The 20,043-nt window shown below is 42.5% G+C and overlaps 1 protein-coding gene and 1 long non-coding RNA gene across 2 annotated transcripts in view; one reads left to right on the top strand and one right to left on the bottom strand.

Moving 5' to 3' along the window:
* Positions 1 to 19,005, bottom strand: part of NALCN (sodium leak channel, non-selective) — a 300,199-nt gene extending 281,194 nt beyond the window's left edge. The window contains exons 1-2 of the mRNA XM_044381929.3: positions 18,916 to 19,005; positions 2,682 to 2,828 (exon numbers count right to left, since the gene is read on the bottom strand). Coding sequence (XP_044237864.1) covers positions 2,682 to 2,789 — 108 coding nt within the window. The 5' untranslated portion in view covers positions 2,790 to 2,828; positions 18,916 to 19,005. The remainder of the gene's footprint in view (positions 1 to 2,681; positions 2,829 to 18,915) is intronic.
* Positions 1,660 to 7,732, top strand: LOC113251510 (uncharacterized). Its single transcript, XR_003314509.4, has 3 exons — positions 1,660 to 2,601; positions 2,721 to 2,850; positions 3,405 to 7,732. It is a non-coding gene; the product is annotated as an uncharacterized LOC113251510 (long non-coding RNA).
* Positions 19,006 to 20,043: the final 1,038 nt, after the last annotated feature.

Genomic DNA, 20,043 nt, shown 5'->3' with positions numbered 1-20,043 from the left:
CAAGGGCTCGTTGTGAACCGGGCTGGCTACCTCAGTGCCTCTGACCTTTCCAAGGCATCGGGCCTCAACATAAGGAGATTCCGATCCCATTAAAACATGGGTCAGTACCTTACTCATGTAGAAACGTGATGTCCTATCACTTTTATACTTTTTATATACTATGAGCACCTGGAATTGGAGACTTATATTTTACTTACCGTAACTTCCCTGGTAGCTAGCACAGGGGCCTGTCCTCCGGGACTGCCAATGTTTTTAAAAATGACTTGGTACACAGCACTTCCATGTGTTGGGTTTTCTTTCCATTTGTATCTTATATGTAACATTCTTATATAAAAAAATATATTTTAAAATCTGACCTCATCCTACATGTTCAAAAGATAATAAATGGACTTTCCTCTCTATTTAAAGAAACTTTTGTACAAATTTAGCCCTGGTAGCTTTTCCAAAATTCCAAAAAGTCAGTTTCTGTGCAATTCTAGGAGTGCACATGCTGTTTAGAGATCTTCCTCAACTTCAACATAAAGATGTAAAAATAAAAAGATAAACATGTATACGCACATGTGTGTGCATGTACGTGTGTGTGTGTGTGTGTAGGAAATACGATCACTCACATATACTTTATTATAAAAACTAACACTTAGGCTATAAAATATTCATTGCCTCTGCATGCTACGCCCACACAATGAACATTACTAGTTAATTAATTAGTACGCATTCTTAAACATTATTTAAATGTGTTATTTATTGACGATGCTGGATATATCTGCAGTCATGTTAATCCTTTAATATTACACTCCACCCCCCCACCCCAGAAAAAGATGTCACAGTTTCATGGTAGATGTCTTCTCAGCTCTGCAAGCTAGCAAGCACCCATGATGAAAAATCGAAGATAGTCAGAACTGTGAGGAGACTCAGACGCTTGTAGGCTGGTGAATGGGTTATAATATTAATCTGACAGTTATAATATTTGCATGAAGACATAATGCCACTAATTCTATATCATGTAAGTCACTGATGACTCAATTCATTTTAAGGGTTGATGTACTTTTCATGCAATTTGGAAGCCCTTCAATAAATACCAGTGTGCAAATTTAGCCCCATCTGGATCTCCAACACAAAGGATCTAATTACACAAAAGAACTTCAAAAGATGGGTTCTTCCACAACAAACCTATTTTGAATTTAAAGAAAGAATCATAATTCAGCATTAATCATTTTAGTTCGTGCTTCCAAGGCTACATCTATAATGGTACCTTCCTCAGAGGTTCTCAGAAAGCCTGATATGTGGCAGACCCTAAGAAAAAGTTAGCGGATGCTTTCTTCTCCACCCTGTTCAATTTTCTAACCACGAATGGCAGACCTACTATGTGTAAGAAATTCTGTGGGGCTTTGGGGCCACACGTTTCTATTAAACACGTTTCTGACTCATCCTTACTTAGCGGTCTGATATGCGTAACATCCATTTATACTTACATGCAATATACATTTTTACTCACATACAACTGTAAAACAGGGTAAGTGCAAAGAGAAGACGTTCGTTCTGTGTGTGGTGGAAAGGGTCAAATGAGGAACCCTTTCAGAGGCCGACAGGGGTGGGCTGACATCTGAGCCAGCCTTTAATGGGTCAGGAGGGCCTGACTCATCAGAGGCTGGGAAAGGCCTCCGGGCAGAGAAGCAACGTGAACTGGCTGGACATCTCGGAGGAGCAGAAAGACGCCGAGGAGGCTCAAGTAGCCAGCGGGCAGATCCAGGAAAGAACAGTTGCCCGGCAGTTAGAGCCAGAACAGAAAAAGCCTTCATGGTACAACGAGCACATTCTAATTTGAAATGGAGGTAAGAGAGATGTTTCAATGCCTGTAAATTGATGGGGGAAGTGAACAGAAATGGAAATGCAGGAAGAAATCGGAGCAGGCTGGACGTGTAGCCTGCAGAGCAGATGAGACGGAGAAGATGGGAAAGGGCAGGGAGCCCGGGCAGATGATCTTTATCCCGGTCAAGGGAAAGACAATCAGTGCGAGGGGAACAGTTCATTCCCCTCCTTTGGCCTTGCCGGGAGCTCGGTACTGAAGGGGAGCCTACTCTCTGTGGTCTGGCCGAGCTTCCAAGCCCCGTGAACATGCCGTTCCACCTTCTGGCTGCTGCACTGTCTACTCGAGGGTCCCTGTACTAGATGTTCCCTCAAGTTCTCGTCAGCTTCGTTAGGCAGAGAAGGTGACGAAATTCTTCAGAGACACTACCCACTCTCTCATTAACCTCGGCTTTTACTCAACACTTGCAACTCGGAAGGCGACCTTTAACTCCAGACATTCGATTATCACCTCACACATTCACGCGTGCTGAGAACTCCAAGTGTGACGGAACAGATGGCTCGTCTGCACTCCAGCTTCGGCTCAGACCGAGAAGTGGCATTATGGCTGCATGGCGCGGCGCGGAGGACAGCATGCACGCAGGGGGAAAGGAGGGAGCAGGCCACCCAGCAGACCTTCCTATGTGAATAACTCCCAGCGGCACCTCTTTATTTCATCTGAATTATTCTCCACTTCCAGACTCGGAGACTCATCCATATTCGACTGCACCTCAAACAGTCATTTCAAAGCCAAAGGTATGTGATTTTTGAATTATATGAATCAAATTTCCTTTATATCAGCATGCGCTTCTCCGTTCTTCAAAAAAGAAACTTACTGGCTTGTTAATCCAGAGTATGTCCGCGTTGTCTGACAGAGATTCATCAGGACCAAAGTCAGTCACCGGCTGGGCCTCCACCCTGGAGCTCTGCTTCCTTTTGAGCATGCTGAAGTTAGCTTTGGTGAGCAAGTACGAAAGTGCAGTCTGGAAGAAGAAAGACAGTTCTGTGAGTCACCTAAACCGTCTTTACCCTGATCGCTTCAAAACCGGACTCCCCCATGTTTGCATATGCATTCGTTAATTAGACACGCTCTGCTATATAGTATATAATAAACACATCCAAAAGAAATAAAAGGGTAAGATAAAAATATTAATCCAAGCTTGAGTTTGTTTGGGTTTTTCTTCCCTCAACCCAATAGATTATCTCGTGCGCTTCATAAACAGTTAGCATGCCCACTCGGAGAGCACTAGTCTGGATTAACCGGGGTAGAACGGCATGGCCTTTTCGGAGATTCATATTAGTAGGACGTTTTTTGAGGCCTAGAGCTGTCTCCACTTGAAGGTCGTCTGTGCCGGAGCACAGGTGACCAATCCAGATGAAATACTCAGATCTTTCCCAGGATTTTCCCCCGGGTTAATTTAATGGGACACTCCAAACGTCTGTTTCCAATGATAGTTTCAAACAGATTTCCCCATTTTGTCCTTGACATAGAGGATGCGACCCAGAGAGAATGGGGCAGAACCGCCTCTAAATGGGTGTTTTTTTTTTTTTCTTTTAAGAATGCTGGGACCGCGCCAGTTCTTCCAGTTACTTTGAAGTAAATCCAAATCAAACCGGAGGGAGATGCGATGCCCGCTTGCCACGTACATTTCCACAATTCCGAGGCATCCACATCTCAGTGTAAGTGTCACCTCTGTCCTGCCACGGCTACCACCTCCCACAGTCCAGCGGCCACGGAAGGAGGGCCCTCAGGACACGAAGAGCAAACATGTGCAACACAATAGAGAAGAGACACAAAGGTAGGGGGCACCTAGTTACCCTGAGTCCACAGAGAGACATATTTGATGAACACCGGGACTGAGTCTCAAAGGAAAGGAGCAAAGCTAGCGTTTTGGGGGATATATACTATGTTTTGGACACTCAGCAATGATATTTTACTTAATCTTTACAACTGACAATAGAAAGGAAAATATCTCGTCTTTTCACGCTGGCACAAGGCCTCGGGGCTGTTAACAACTTGACCAAGGCTATCCACGCAAACTTGAAATGTAAGAGAAACTCCATCTGACCACAAAGCCCAAGCATCTCTAGCGGACCAAACTGATGCTCAGGACTGATCAGAATTTCTCAGGGCCAGTAACGGGAGGGAAGAGGTCCAGGCGGCGCACAGCCGTGAAAATGCCGAGTCAGGAAAACCCAGAGGTTTTACCGCCACGTAGGGACACTGGCTGTCCTATCTGCTGCTCCTTGGGGGCTAGACGCGGAACTCTAACCAAAGGACAGTGAGGGCCACTCAATTCTCGCAGGAGCATGAGAAGAACAAGAACGTGTTTGCAGGATCTGGAAATACATGCAGTTGCAATTTTCACTGGGAAAGAGAACAAACCACAGCAGCTCAGGACAAAGGAGCTTTGACTTTGCTTCTCTATGTCTGAGTGCCTCCTTCTCTGTCCAGGCTCTCCTGGACGCACCCAGGTAGGTGTGTCTGCCCAGCCCTCCTAGTCCCAGAAGAAATCAAGCTAATTGGCTTTAAGATGTGCTAGGTATTTCCAGGCTATCTTGCCCTGAATATTGGATTTGAATATGGGCTTTGCAGTAGGCTGCACTAATTAATTTTATTTTACATAATTGGAGTTAGGGACTCTTGACATCGATATGTAAATATATGCAGAATATTCAAATTATGCTTGTTCTCTGATTTACTATGGAGGGAAACATCTGGTGGCCTCAATTTGGGATGCTTCTTGAATGACAGCCCCCAAAATGGGATACAGAATCTTTTAGAAATCCTTCAAGATTACACAACATGAAGGAAATAAAGGGTGGTTGTACAAGGTTGTCCAAAGATGAGCCAGTGGAGACTTATGAATGACCATTCATTCCTCTTATGATCTGGCCATAAGTTACAGTCTGAAAAATTTTCGATGTATAAATGTGATACCTTCATATATGAATTCCATGCACCTTGTATTATAAATATCCCATCTGAAGCAAAGACAGTTCTTGATTATGGGTTTGTTTATCTACAGAAGTAGACATCAGAATTATTTTTTTAACCTCTATACTAGCTATTTTTGACCCACCAAAACCATGCATGAGGAATGATATTGTCATACACTTTGACCCTAATTTTGCCTACTGCAAAAATGCCACCAAATCAAACAGTGCCCAAGAAAACCACCTGTTCAAACTCCCATGGAACCTGGTTGATCCACATATATATTAAAACTCACTAGCTCCTGAATCACTGAAATCTTGACTGATTTAATAATATCGAATATTATGTAAAGCACCCAAGTAGTAAAATAAATGCAAATTACAAACATATGAAGAGTTCAAAATTAATTTGAGGCAGTTGATTATCAAAATGTTCCTTTCTACACAGAAATATGATTTTACACATTCATTCATGTTGAATCAATATAACTGAGTACAGCAAACCTATTATTCCCCTGATAAAGACCAGCAGGGATATTTAAGTATCCTAGGTAAGCTGATTATTTTGATAGGAAATTGCTTCTGTGTATCTTAGCCTTATCACTATGATGTATTTATAACCCAATATATTTTTTTCTATTTACAGAAGTGTCCTTCATAAAGCAGTGCACTAAATTTAGAAAGCAAGGCTTCCAGTAGTTTTTCCACCCTTATTAAAAGTAGTTGGTATTTAAATAGTTCAATAGCAGGAAAAGGCTGCACAGTTACAATACATTTACTGATAAATCTTTTACTTAGAAACAGCTAATGGCAAGTCCCAGAGAAAAGATATTTTGGTTCATTGCTCCCTATTAAATGGTTAAAACCCAGTTTTGTATTCTGTGATAACAACTTTTTACTTCCATCGTCATACTCTTTCCTCAGGCCGTTCCAGCTCTCTCTTGACCAATCGCAATGGATAGATCCAGTTTTCTTTAATTGCGAAGTGCTTGCAACACTATGGGTCATTTCTTCTTCTTGTAACTCTCTTGGGTTTGCATTAAACTCTTTTCAATCTCCCATCTTCTCAATGATAGTTTACAGCATGTCCTTTACCTGTTGTCCCCTGTGTCTGTCCTCCGTACTTAACCCCTTAAACGAGCATCTGCTCTTACAGTTATCATCACCATCTGTGGGTGTCTGGTTCCTGAGTCATGCATCTATGCTGCTGCTTCGCCCTCAGATACAGGCGTACCGACACCATCACCACGTGAAACTCAAAAGGACAGGTGGATATCAGTCCAACATTCCCCTTCACCCTTTCCTCTCAACTCTCACATCCTACTGCCCTGAGCTCTTTGGGTCCTCACATGCAGGTCCTCACATGTGCAGAAGATTCTCTGTCCTGATGTACACTATCCCTTTGGCTTTAGCCCCATTACTAGAGAGTCCTTGCTAGACCATGGACATCAGGTCCGGACTGCCACAAACATCAAGCTTTCTAATATGTCCTGTCCTGTATATCAGAAATCAACCTCCCAAAACCCTGATCTGATCTCTCCTGTAACCCAGAAAAGCTCAGCCCATCCCCTTGTTTCTCGTTCATTCATTCATTCATTCATTCATTCTTTCACACAGAAAAGACTGCGCATCCACTTTGGTATCAGGCACTGTGACATGTGCTGGGTACCCGGCAGGGAACAGCAAAGGCATTCGGAGCTCCCAGCCTGCCTGCCTTATTGAACTTTACGTTGTAAGGACACTCTGCCCTGCTCAGTTTTACTTGCACTTCCAGGCATACTCATAACCCACACACTCCACTTGACCTGGCTAAGCGTCCCATCACCACCCCCACCTTACAATCTTTCTCGGCAACATCAGCTCCTTTATTCCAGCTGTGTCCTCTTCCTGGTCTGCTGCCAAGCCCACATTAATCCTTTGTACTCCTTAACTAAACCCGTGCAGAGTTTTTAAAAGGAAATTAAGAAAACGAAATGTTCAATACTACCCCTTGGACTTCTCATCCCAAACTTTCCTATTAGGTCTTTGGAAGAGCAGCCTTCATGGCTAGCAGAAGTTTCTCATTCATTCATGCTTGCATAAAATGCATTCATTCAAAAAAAACCAAACCAAAAAAAGATCCCAACCATTGTGTTAGGTGATAGGAATTTAGCACTAACAAAATATACTTGGTCTCTTTCCTCCTAGAATTCCAATGCCCTGTGCTCCTGAAACAGGCAAACAACATATTTAATTAAGAACAGAGCAACTGATTAATTAAAGGAGAGCCTCTCACCATTGCACACTCATTCTTCAACTTCCACCTAATGTTACTCTTATTTTTTCACTATCGTATTGCTAGCTCTGCACTACCTCCCTGGGCAAGGGATATTTATCGAACGGTTGATTCCCAACATGCACCTGTATCTGTGCTGTCAGACATGACGAGATTCACGTGACAAGCGAGGACAGCTGACTACTCCCTCCTCAAACACCTACATCTTAAGTTAAATGAAAAGAAAATAATTTCATTTTTTATTTTCATTACGCAACCATGCAGGATAATTAGAAAAAATATAAAAACAAAATGAGGAACAAGGTGAAAACCATCAGGAACTCCACTTTTAGAGACTCAATGGTTTTTTCAAAATATTTGTTGTGTGCATACACTGTGCCAGCCCCGAGGCAAAGTGCTGCAGACAGAGTAGTAATCAAATATATTCCCTCTCCTCGAGACACTTCCTGTAGCTGGGGCCGTTACTCTCCAATGGCATATGGATTATATCTCTCCTATCTTCTTTTCCGTATATATTTTTCCATGCACGTATTTATTTTCAAATGGCTGCTTAAACACTGTCTTGTAACCAGCTGTTTTTTTTTTCATTTAACAGTATCTTGTGAACATCTTTCTCTGTCAATAAATATGCACGTACAGAAAATCCTAACTGTAAATAAACACCACCTTCAAACACCTGCCTTTCCTTGTCTCTCTTGTCTCTTAAGCTCATTTACATCCTGATATGTGCAAGGCCTTGCCAGGTAAACAGAGAAAAACACATTTTTCTAGATTGGGTATCAACACTGAATTTGCAGGGGAGAAAGGTATCACCATATATTTTGGAAGACAACTGAATCTGATGTTATCAATGTTTTTGAGCATTACGATCTTATTTCTTATTTCAAGTATTCTTAGTTCTTTTTTTTGTTGTTGCTTTGCTTAAACGGCTGCAGAACCCAAACCTACAAACCACCGATACCCATATTTGAACAAATTTTCTGCCTTTTCCCATATGCATATTTAAATATTCCGTCGTACTTCAGCACATCATAATAACAGTTTGAAGACAAAGGGGATGTTTATTCCTGATGCTGGAACTGCCAAATGCCATTATTTCTGTAAATACAGACTCTACATTCTGGCTGGCCAAATTCCCTTCCCAACAGAAGAGGTCCATTCAGAACAAATGAATTTTATGCCATGCTTGTAAATTAGGGAGCAAACCCCACTATTTTTGTCTTATTTTCTGTGATCCAAAATCTCTCCGCCATGCCTCATGCTTATCTACCCCGTCCACTCATCTCTCCTCCAATTCCCAGGACGCAGTGGCGCCCCAGAGCCTTTGATGACGGCACCACCTCTGCCAGCTGAGCGCCCTCTCGCTCCGTCTTGCATGGTTGGAACTCCTCCCTCGTTCTGCAAGCCCACATCATCTTGGTTCTCTCCTAGGGGCACCAAGGACTGGTGTCCTGTACTATCTCAGCAACCCACAGCCACCTCCGTGAGCTCACCCCTTACAGCCTCTATAGCCTGGTGCAAAGCACTTTCCCACGTGGACTCCAACCGCCCAGCATCTCCTGCTAAGTGGGGCTCAGTATTTGCCTTTGAGCTCAATCATCAAAACCACTGAAGGAAAAGTATTACAGACAGGATTTGATATGAAGCTGAATATATATTCCCCAGTCTGAATGCTTTACGAAAAAAGAGAACAATTCTCAAACACACACACACGCACACACACACACATATACACACACATGCACAGACACACACACACACACATCTAAAGAAAAAAAATCCCACAAACGCATGATGAAATGCTTTGGAAGATAAGGAAGTTCCCATGGTAAAATTATGAGCTCCTCAGTTGATTTCCTCTCAAAATCTGTCAACTGCCATGTAAAAACAGACTCCTTCCACGTTTACTGAGGGCTTGTCAGGTGCCAGGCTTTGTTCTAAGCACATTGTGAATCATGTCATTTCATTCTTACAAGGACCTTTCGCAGATGAGGGAGTTTGGGCATAGAGATGAGCCAGGATATGAACCAAGACAATGTGGCTTACAGGACTATTAAATTTAAAATTAACTATACTATAACTCAGAGTGGTAATAAAAAGAAAACTACTTTTTCAACATAGTCTCATCATACAACCCAGTGATTATAAACTCTCTTGGCATCAATTTTGGGTTTTTTTGTGAAAATAGTGCAGACATTTCTCATTTCTTAAAATCGAATCCACTTTTATTATATGATTCATTTTATGGTTATTCCAGCCACACATTTATAAAAATGTGTCTTTTTTGTTGATGTTTTCTAGCAAGAATCTTCGAATGTCTCATTGAATCTATCTAAATGTCACTTTCAGGTTTCTCAAGTCATTATTCATTATCCAGTCTTTTTCCTCAAGGGTGAATTCTAGAAATGTTCTATTATGCTTTTATTATCTTTTGTCTAAATTTCAAAAAAATGAGGAAAAAGCATTTACTAACTCTCATCTGATAATCTTACATCTCGTAGGAAAGAGACAGTTGTCTTAATTTCCTAAAGGTGACAGATGTCTTAATTTCCCAGAGTTTTAGTATCGTAAATGTTTTGTTTTGTTTTGTTTTGTTTTGTTTTGTTTAGAGAGAGAGCACACGTGCACACCCATGTGAGTGGGATGGGGGGAGGGTCGGAGGGAGATGGAGAGAGAATCTTAAGCAGGCTGCACACCCAACGCCCAGTGCTGAACAGGACACTGGGCTCCATCTCACGATCCCTGAGATCATGACCTGAGCTGAAATCAACAGTCGGCCGCTTAACCAACTGAACCACCCAAGCACCCCTAGCCTCATAAATTCTTTTTTTTTTAAAGATTTTATTTATTAATTTGACAGAGAGAGAGACAGCCAGAGAGAGGGGGAACACAAGCAGGGGGAGTGGGAGAGGAAGAAGCAGGCTCCCAGTGGAGGAGCCTGATGCAGGGCTCGATCCCAGAACGCCGGGATCACGCCCTGAGCCGAAGGCAGACGCTTAATGACTGAGCCACCCAGGCGCCCCTAGTCTCATAAATTCTTGACCGAATATGCTGAGAATGTGAAACTAGAAACTAGATCCCACTGATGACACCTTGGTGTCAGAGTATATGTTTTCTGCAGAGAATGTACCAAGGCAGAAAGAAGATGTTTATTAAGGGAAGTCCATTTGTCATACTCAAAATTCACAGCTCAGAACACGGTCAAGGTTGTGATTTTGTTTTGTAGTGTTTCTTCCAGCAAGGAAAACCCAAACTAAATGCAAGTTATCAATCAGAAGTTAGCAAGCAGTAGCTGTTTAATCTTAAAGTTTCTAGTAATAATGCATTGGGTCATCCTGAGAGGTGACTGGCTGCTTTCTGGATGTTCTCAGAGAGAATTATTACACATTACGAAATTTGCAGACAGGACGCCTGCACAGTCTGGAGTCTGCAGTACATTACATCCCAAGAAACTTCCAATGATAAAATCTATTATCGCACTCTTAAAGTTGCTCCTAACTTTATACATTTGATCAATTCTTAGGGTAGTGTCATAGTCCATAAACCATTGTACATAATTTTAGAAAAGAATCAAGCCTTAAGCATCATGTATTCTCTTTTGTTCCCCCCACTTGAAAGATGAAATTAAACATTTATGGAAAGTTGGTTCTGTGCCAGGCACAATTCCAAGGCCTTACTATCGCTCCGAAGTAGTTTTTAGTATTATCTCCATTGTCCAGATTAAAGGTCTGAGGCAAACTTGCCCAATACCACATGAATTGGAAACAATTTTAGAATCCAGGGCGTCTGAACTTCCAGAACTTTTATAACATTCAAATGTTTTGCAACAGTGATAAAATTCATTTGTGATTTCTTTAAAACAAATACAACATGAAAATAATTATTGTGAAGCTTGCACAAATTGCACCTAACATTTGCTGAGAGTTTATGATGTGTGAGGCTAAGAGCTCCGCGTGGATCATCTCACCTACTTCTTGTCCTGCCCCAGTGAAGCAGGTGTTCTGTTACTCCTATTTTAGAGATTTTTAAACTGAGTTAGAGATGGTAGAAGTGCTGTGCCCGAGGTCACTTTCTGATCTTTACCCCAGTGATCTTCAGCTGTCCACATCTTTCAGTCTGACCTTTCCAAGGCTTGGTGGCTAGAATCTTTTTTCCCAGAGATCAGGGATGGAGCTTCTCCAATTCTTGCCTCCCCCATGTCTAAATGGTGAAACCAAATTTGAGCATGGCGGCCCCTAGAAGTACATTTCAGTCCTCCCAGGCCACTCTCAACCAAGCCTGTCATCAGTCCCCTTTGCTCATGAATTTTATGGGCCAGATGCATCTTTCCCTGTAATCGGGCTCTTGCTCACAGAAAAGGCAGGTGGCTGTCTTGTTTTCTCTCTCAAAGTAGCCTGAGTTTTATATCTGCTCCAGCGATCAGCAGAGCACATCACGTTAGTAGAAGAACTAAGACATCATTGAAATGTTGACCCCTGGGGTCACAGTAGCAAGCTCTCTCTGACTCTCTCTCCAAATGCACTTTTCACTGGGTGCTTACTCATCTATGCTAAATCCGGATGTAGTCCTGCAAAAACAGAGTGTTACACGCATGGCCCAGTCTCAGCAGGATTGCCGGGGCCACCCAAGACGGGCAAGCAGAGCAAGTAAAACATTTCAAAAGGCCACCTCTAAACCTTCCCTTCTGTTCCTTTTGTTAGCACACTGATTAAAAACAGAAAACGGTCCCCTACTTTTTATACTGACTCTACTTTCCAAATCCCAAAGAAAAACAGCATATTACTGTTTTCTGGTTCTTTCTACGAATGCTTCACAACTGTCATTACTTCGCTAAGGATTGTTTCATTTTTACTTGTGAAAATTGAATTTTCTTTGCCTTTAAAAATCACTGGATTTGGAAAGGAATTCAGGATGGAATAGAGTGGCTCAGTACCCCTTTGTTGTCATGCCCTGCATCCCAAACTAAACTGGCCCAGCCACAGGAGAGGGCATGGGGTTGGATTTGTGTCACCTCATCACTGTATTGATTACAAATTGAAGCAGTCAGCCCCTCACCAGATCTCTACTCAGAAAATCCAATCGATCTTTTTAAAAAAGCCCTTGTCATTCACTCTAAGTTTAGAAAGGATATACATTTATAATTTTGTGACTTAATCTGGGTACGATGCAGGTGTAAGAAAATTTCAGGAAAAGAATGTCAGAGTTGGAAATCACCAGAGGTTGATGGTGTGATTTTGTAAGAAGGTCCCATTTCCCAATCTCTGACTAGTCCCATAAAGGTTCTCCCATCCTCCACATGGTGGCAGGGCCTCCGAGGGTTGTCATCTCCCAAGAGCTCAGTGACAGGCATTTTATCTTGATAAACTGTTATTATCATTAAATATTATGAAAGATCAGAAAAGGAGATTATCTATTTTTATTGTGGTTGCTTAATCTTGTAATGAATCTGCAAAGGACAAAGAAGATGGATGGTTTAAAATAGTGGTTTTCAAAACTTTACCAGACTGTACTTAAACAGGATGGCAATTCAAAAGGAGTTACCTATTTTTTTTTGTTTGTGATTATTTGATTTTATAATTGGAATCCATAAAGTTTGGACAAAGAAGGTGAAAGGTTTCCAAATAGTAGTTTCCAAAGACTGCTGACCCTTTGAATCATCCGGAGAGGTTCGTCAACATTCTCAACTCTGGGCGTCCTTCATGTCAGGCATAGTAAGAATCTTCTGGGGTGGACTATGGGAAATGGTATTTTGAAAAAAACCTTCCCCAGGCAATTCTAACACACTCTCCCAGAAGTGCTCCCAATTAGTGATGGGGTCACTGCCCTAGACGCTCAGAAGAGCATTTTAACACCTCCAGAGCTTAGAGTTCAGGGTCAAGACTGGTTGTTTGGGGATAAAAATAAAAGACTAGTTCTGAACAACTGAGACAAAACAGAAATCTGAGACAAAAATTTTGATTTCACTTTATGTACATACAGTGTATTCTATTCTTAAGTTTTCCTCAGAGACCTTCAGAATTTACTCAAAAAAATAACTATATGGAATATACTTCATATACAAGAATAAGATTTTGGTTTTTGTCTTATGAGAACATAACTAAAAAATCTTTCACTTGGATTTTCTCCTACAATGTTCTAGTCCAGAATATATCTTGAAAATAGATGTTCATTTTTTGAAATGAAGAAAGCGAAAACAAATTGTCTAGTTCAACTAATTAGGTTTTAAAATTGCTTTAATTTTTACTTAATAAACAGCAGAAAATTGTTCTGAGGTTCCCCAGAGTTTAATATTTTTTTCTCCATAAAGTACTGACCTATCGAATTGAAGGAAATGGAAAGACTAATTCAATGAAAGGTGTTTCCCAAATCCAAGAAGCCCTATTTCTAAAAATTTAAATCCCTTCTTCACAATACTTATCTTCATCTTTGTGTCTTAGCTGCTGGGAAGAATAATTAAGGAAGTTTCCATCCTTGAGAGATTCTCCTCCCATTTTTACACTATCCAGGATTTTTTAACCTCAACTTTTGTAATATCTATTTAATAGTGTCTTAAGTCATCACTGACTTGTATTTTGTCTGATACAAATTTGTATCTTTTCTGATAGAGGCTTCCGTGATTCGTCTTTTTTTAGAAACAGTAAATAATTTTTAAAAATCCTTCCTCGGGGCGCCTGGGTGGCACAGCGGTTAAGCGCCTGCCTTCGGCTCAGGGCGTGATCCCGGCGTTCTGGGATCGAGCCCCACATCGGGCTCTTCCGCTATGAGCTTGCTTCTTCCTCTCCCACTCCCCCTGCTTGTGTTCCCTCTCTCGCTGGCTGTCTCTATCTCCATCAAATAAATAAATAAATAAAATCTTTAAAAAATAAATAAATAAAAAATAAAAATAAAAATCCTTCCTCTACTTCAGAAGTGATCCACGAAGTTGACCTATGGATTTCATAATTACAACAAAGAAGAACAGATTTAAAAAATAATGAAGCAAATGATTTAACCTACAGATACTGCTCACTGAAAGATGAAGAAGTAATTAGTTATTTTGTCTAGGCATTGTAAATAGGAAAAAAAAAAAAAAAAAAAAGGACCACCCCGAATCAATCACCCAGGCTTGAAATCCTGGATTTATTTTCCACCCATGCCCTCCCTTTCCTTCTACTGGTTTGGTCACCAGGATCCGTTAGCATTTGTTCTGTTGATAAATCTACTATCCACTTCTCAGCTTCCATGATCATAGTTTGGTTCCAGGTTCGCATCCTTAGGACTGCACACCCAGTTTCTCCAGTACCTTCCTTCACTGATCCCCACTGTTATTTTTCTCCTTCTTCTTGACCTCATTCTTTAGTTCTAGGCATCCACCTGTGGATGGCTGTATACTCATGTGCCTCAAACACTGGAATGCTATGGCTCTTCAGTTTTTTCCATCACGTCTAAAGCTTTCCTGCTTTACAACGAATTCACAAATTCATGTGTGTTTTTTAAATGTTACCCCATTTCTCATCCTCTCTAGTTCTGTTGTGTTATTTTCCTTCTTTTTTTAAGATTCTATTTATTCGTCAGAGAGAGAGATCACGCACAAGCAGGGGGAGGGCAGACAGAGGGAGACACAGGCTCCCCGCTGAGCAAGTAGCCAGATGCAATGGGGGATCCCAGGATCCCAGGATCATGACCTGATCCAAAGGCGATGCTTAACTGACTGAGCCATCCAGGTGTCCTAGTTGTGTTGTTTTCTTTACTTCATAGGCTTGAAATGCTGATTTCCTATCCCATCACAGGTCACAGAACCCTTTGAGAAAATACTGCATCTATGGGCCATGTCTCCCAAAATAGATACGCATAAGAGTACTTTTGGCTAAAAATATTATATTGTTGTGATTATTGATATTGCTAGAAGGCTCGTAATCATAACTTTATTAAAGACAGAAATTTTTATTGCTTTAACGTCCTTTTTCCTTCTCTAATCACTTTTCAAACAACTGTTCTGTTATTTACATTCTTCTCTTTCACCTTTTCTTTCACTTGCCTAATACCTATGTCTTCATCTGTTTTTCTATTTCATTTTTGACCCATAAGAGCATCCTACGAGAATTGTCTTCTGGTATTTTTCAGAATTATACACAATTTCAGGATATTATTTTACTGCTTGCTGATATTTAATTTTGGAAAGGGCATATGAAGGCAATCTACATGTTCGCTTTGTAGATAGATAAACATTTTTTCCTTTTTCTTTCCGTTATGATCACCCCAGTAAGTCCAGTTAACATCCATCACCATCGTTTATGACTTTTTTTCCTGTGATGAGAACTTTAAAGATCTATTTTCTTAGCAACTTTCAAACATGCCACAGAGGATTATTAACTACAGTCACCATGCTGTACATTACTTATGACTTATTTATTTTATAACCAAAAGTTTATACTTTTGAGCCCCTTCACCCATTCTGCTACCCGGTAAAAAAAAAAAAAAATTAACTTGATCAGAATACTGATAGGATATTTTTCCTTTTTCAATTTTTCAGATGCAAAGTGTTCAACTAGGCTATAACAAGATGTTAGCTACTTTCTGTGAGTACTTCCTGGTCCACTATAACGAATCTCCATCTGCATATTTGGGTTATTTGTTTTCATCTAAAAGAAAACAGTGATCACATTTCACTTAGAACGTGGCTTATGCTCCACTTGCTCTGATCTCCCTGTCAGGAAGAGCACTCCTTTGTGTGTCTCTGTTGGCTGTCTTCCAGACATATCATCCTGCTCCAAACAAAATCTCCCCTTCTCCTTCCTTTGCATAACTGGAGAGATGTCCCACTCAGTCTCTGCAGACGCGCTTCCCTTGGCCACGGTGTGCTGATCTTTGGTCTTCTCATCTCCTGACTCTTTTCCCAGAAGCCTAGTCCTGCACCCCTCTCTGGACCATGGGCATATTCCATCTGGCATGGCTGTACCTGCCCCAGGGTCTAATGGAGAAAGCTCTTCAGAAGTCAACTTTAGACTTCACCCCTTCAGATGAAGGAATTCTGCCTGGGGCTCTGTTCCTTATTTTTTGTACAAGTCGAAAGGGACCTGTGGCCTGAACCTTAGTTTCGTCCATCCATCCCATCTGTCCAGCTCCATCTGTGCTGAGTCTACCAGAAATGCCTCAGAGTCCACACCCCACAAGCAAATGGTCTTCCCTTCCCTGTGCCTGTGGGGTACAGGTTTCTCACTATATAAAATCCTTTGATCATTTATTTGAAGTCTGAGTAGGAAGCAAAAACCAGAATTAGACTCCTGGGCTCAAAAATCATTATTCCTAAAAGACCTTGCATTACTTTTTTTTTTTTTCACCTGACCACTTTCATAACATTCTTATTTTGGTTTTACACTAAGAAGTATATTTTATCATCTTGATTTTAGATGAATTTGTTAAAGGTCAAGTCTTTACACAGTGCAAAGGTTATAAGCCCATAAGATATTTTTTTATCTTCCTTTATTCCTGTAAAAGAGGGAAAGTGATCCCCAACTACCAAAAGAAGGCAGATTTACTGCAGAAACATAGAAAACATCTTATTCAAATTTATATCTTTAGGGAAAAAACCTGAAGACAGATAGATAGATAGAGTTTATCCATAATATATATTATATATCTCCATAATAATTTTGATAATCCATTTAATTTTGAGTATCAAATACTTTTGATATGGTATTTGTAATGATGAGAAACGAAACAGTAAATGTCCAATGACCAGATGTACGGCCATACAAGTGAGGCTATATTCATGGGGCATAGTCTTATACAGCTATTTAGAATTTTTTAAGTAAGAATACTGTCAAAATAAAAAAAATGCTTATGCTAAGTATTAAATGGGAAAACCTGTATAAAAACTGTACAATGCCATAATTCCAAGTACACAAAGTCACATAGTTTTAAACAGACTATAGCAAATACATAGATATTATAATCATTTGTGTTCACTTATTAGGACTATGGACTTTTATTCTTTTTTGTCTATCATCTCTGTCATTTCTTTCATGTCTGATTATTTTAAAATTCAAAGGATAAATTTTTACATGCTTAATGTTTGCACACAAAGACTTGAGGTGTAAAAGCTTCTTGTGTGGGTCTTTGAAGAAGGTAAAAATCATACAACATGATAGTTAACCTTTAAAATGTTGACACTATTTTTGGGAGACAATTCATGACTCTTTTTTTATAAAACAAATAGGTACGTGCATGCCCAAGTGTACACACACACACACACACACACACAAACACATAATGTATGCAGGAAACAGAAGCGAATGGAACACATTTCAAAGAAATGCCATACTCAAAGAGGAAGAAAATGCCACTCAAACCTTCCAGTCTTTCAACTGCAAGGAAACTATATAATTTTGAGTAAGTTTTTTTTTCTTTTAGAAGTACATTTTTCCTCTTTTGAATATCTTGCAAGTCATATCTAAAGTTATAACCACATTACCACCATTTCGCAAGACATGACTTGTCTTCAGTTTTTATAGAGGTTCTAGCATAGTCCTTATCAGGGACTGCACATCTGTCTGCCAAGATGTCATGTCTTCGATGAACAGGAAAGGGGTACAACAATGAGCCTGTTCACTTTTTCGTTTTCCTCCCAAGCCTGATTGTTCCTTCACTTTATTTGGCTTTAGCAACAGCTATGTCAAAATATACCACAGACGCATAAGAATCCAACCTAGAGAGGCCCACAGAATAAAACCCAACCAATTAGGAAATACATCATTGTTGTAGAGCTGTGAGAAGCCATGATTGTCATTTAGAACTGTTGAAACTTAATCTTTGAATGTAAAAAGGCATTGGGAATAACAGACAGAGGCCACCCTGTCCTTTCCTACTTAATTTCCAATCAAATCACTGTTGTAACTATGAAAATGGGAATCACAAACTGTAAAAGAATAGCCACCTGTTACTTTTTGCTCCCTGTGAAAGGTCTTCTCCTCCAAACTTGGCCTTCTTACACATAACAGTCACTGGTACCCAACCAACTCCCATTTCAGCACCAGGGAAATCTGGGCCTAGCTGATGACTACACACACACGAGATTAAGACGAGAACCTTCCGGAGGCCTGAACCTGTATGTGCACCAGTACACATCCTTGATAATATATTTCCTGACGATTTTGCGTGAAATTTAAAGATTTATCCTATGATACTTCAAGAACGTATAAGGACGTGAGTTCAGAGTTATCAACCATCCTTAAAGAAGAAAATTCCGAGTCAGAGGGACAACCCCTTCCTTGCTCGGGGTTCTGGGCCCCTCTTAAGATTCGAGCCAGTGTCTTAAGGGCTCAATGACAAAACGCTGTTGCTGTGGCAGGACACTGCTTCGCTGGCTGTGTGGCCACCCTAATATCAGCTGCTCAACCGGGCGCATTAATAAAATGAGGGCTCGGAAGCACCGCGCAATCCGCAGGAGCCCGGTGGCGTGGGCAAGGCCCCGGCCCCTTCGGAAACCTGCTGGAGCAGGGCCGCCTCCCATCCCCTGGAGCGCTCGCCCTCAGGTGTGGAGGGGCCGCCGCAGCCGCCGCCGCGTAGCGCAGCCGCCGCATCCCGGGCCACCTGCCCCCGGGTGCCCGGCGGGTCAGGCCTGGATCTGGCGGCCCTCGCTCCCGGCGCCCACCCGCGCACTGCCCGGGCGGGGTAGGCGCATCCCGCCGCAGGGGCAGGAAGGGGCCTCGTGGCCGCCCGCGCCCCCTTCCCCGCTGAGGCTTGGGACGCCCCTTCCGCCGCTCCCACCCCCCGCCCCCAGCCCCCGCGCCAGGCTCTCGCCCCCCGCCCCCACCCGTCCTGCCCCGCCCGGCGAGGGCCACCAGAGCGCGCCCAGGCCTCGGGCGGCCGTGACCAACCTGTAACCCCAGTGCTCGCAGCGGTCATGGTGCCGCGGGCGCGGCGGCGGCGGTGGGCCAGGCGCGGCGCCCACCCAGCGGGGACGCGGTCCCTCACCTCCCGCGCTCCGTCGGCGCGCGCCACCCGGCCGGGGCCGCGGCTCGGCGCTCGGCGTGCAGGCGCGCGCTGTTGCCACCCGGGCGCGGGGCCTGCGGGCGAGGGGTGGGGGGTGGGGGGTCAGGGTTTTTTGCTCTCGGCTTTTTTTTTTTTTTTTTTTTTTTTTTTTTAATCAGAGTTGTCTTTGCCGCAGGCGCTGCGACGCGGCGGGCTGAAGGGAGGAACGGCAGAGGAGGCTACGCCGCCGTTGGTGGGGACCGGGAGGGTCGGTGCTAGCAGGTTCCTTCTGTCTGCTGCCACCGGCAGTCAGTCTCACAGCAACAGCTGGGTTCTCTTCTGCCAGCTCCTCTCGTGGTCTGGCCTGAGCACCGCCACGGCCGTGTGCACTGGAGCCGGGCACCCGCGAGGCACACGCAAGGACACTGCACGGAGGCGCGCAGGGCCCGTGTGTGTGTGTGCGTGTGTGAGCGAGTGTGAGTGATCTGGTCTTCCCGGACACAATTTCTGAGAATGCGGACTAGTTTCACCGTTTGAGTATGAAACTGCGAAATAATGAGTGCATGGGTGGCACTTATCCTAGTCTGCTAAACACGTTCACATTCCCCCTTAAAATTTAAATATTTCGCTATGTGACTAAGGTGGGATGTCCGTTCAAAAATTGGTGGTTACCTCCATGCACTGTAAGTGGCCGGGACAAGAAGCTGCATGTGATGTCTTCTGCAGCTTCTCGCTGACCAGGTTTAGGGAAATCTTGGAATCTCGAACACCCTACTCAGGCCCAGGGGACATCTCTCACATGCACTCCCTGAAAAGCTCAGTCAGGGGCTGGCATCTTGCCTTGTAGTGAGATATTAAACCCACCAAGGAGCCTTGAGAAGTGATTTAGACATCATACACACAGGCACATAAGTAGAAGGAGAGAGAAAACTGGATGAAGCTTCCTCTAAGAGAGAAATCAGAATCCTAAACAAAGAACAATCCCCTATTAGAATATATTATAGCCCAAGGGATGGAAGTGAAGTCACAAGCAC

Source organism: Ursus arctos, unplaced genomic scaffold (assembly GCF_023065955.2).
Source record: "Ursus arctos isolate Adak ecotype North America unplaced genomic scaffold, UrsArc2.0 scaffold_10, whole genome shotgun sequence".
NCBI lineage: Eukaryota > Metazoa > Chordata > Mammalia > Carnivora > Ursidae > Ursus > Ursus arctos.
The sequence above is the reverse complement of the archived record's forward strand: the minus strand, read 5'-3'. Positions and strand labels throughout refer to the sequence as shown.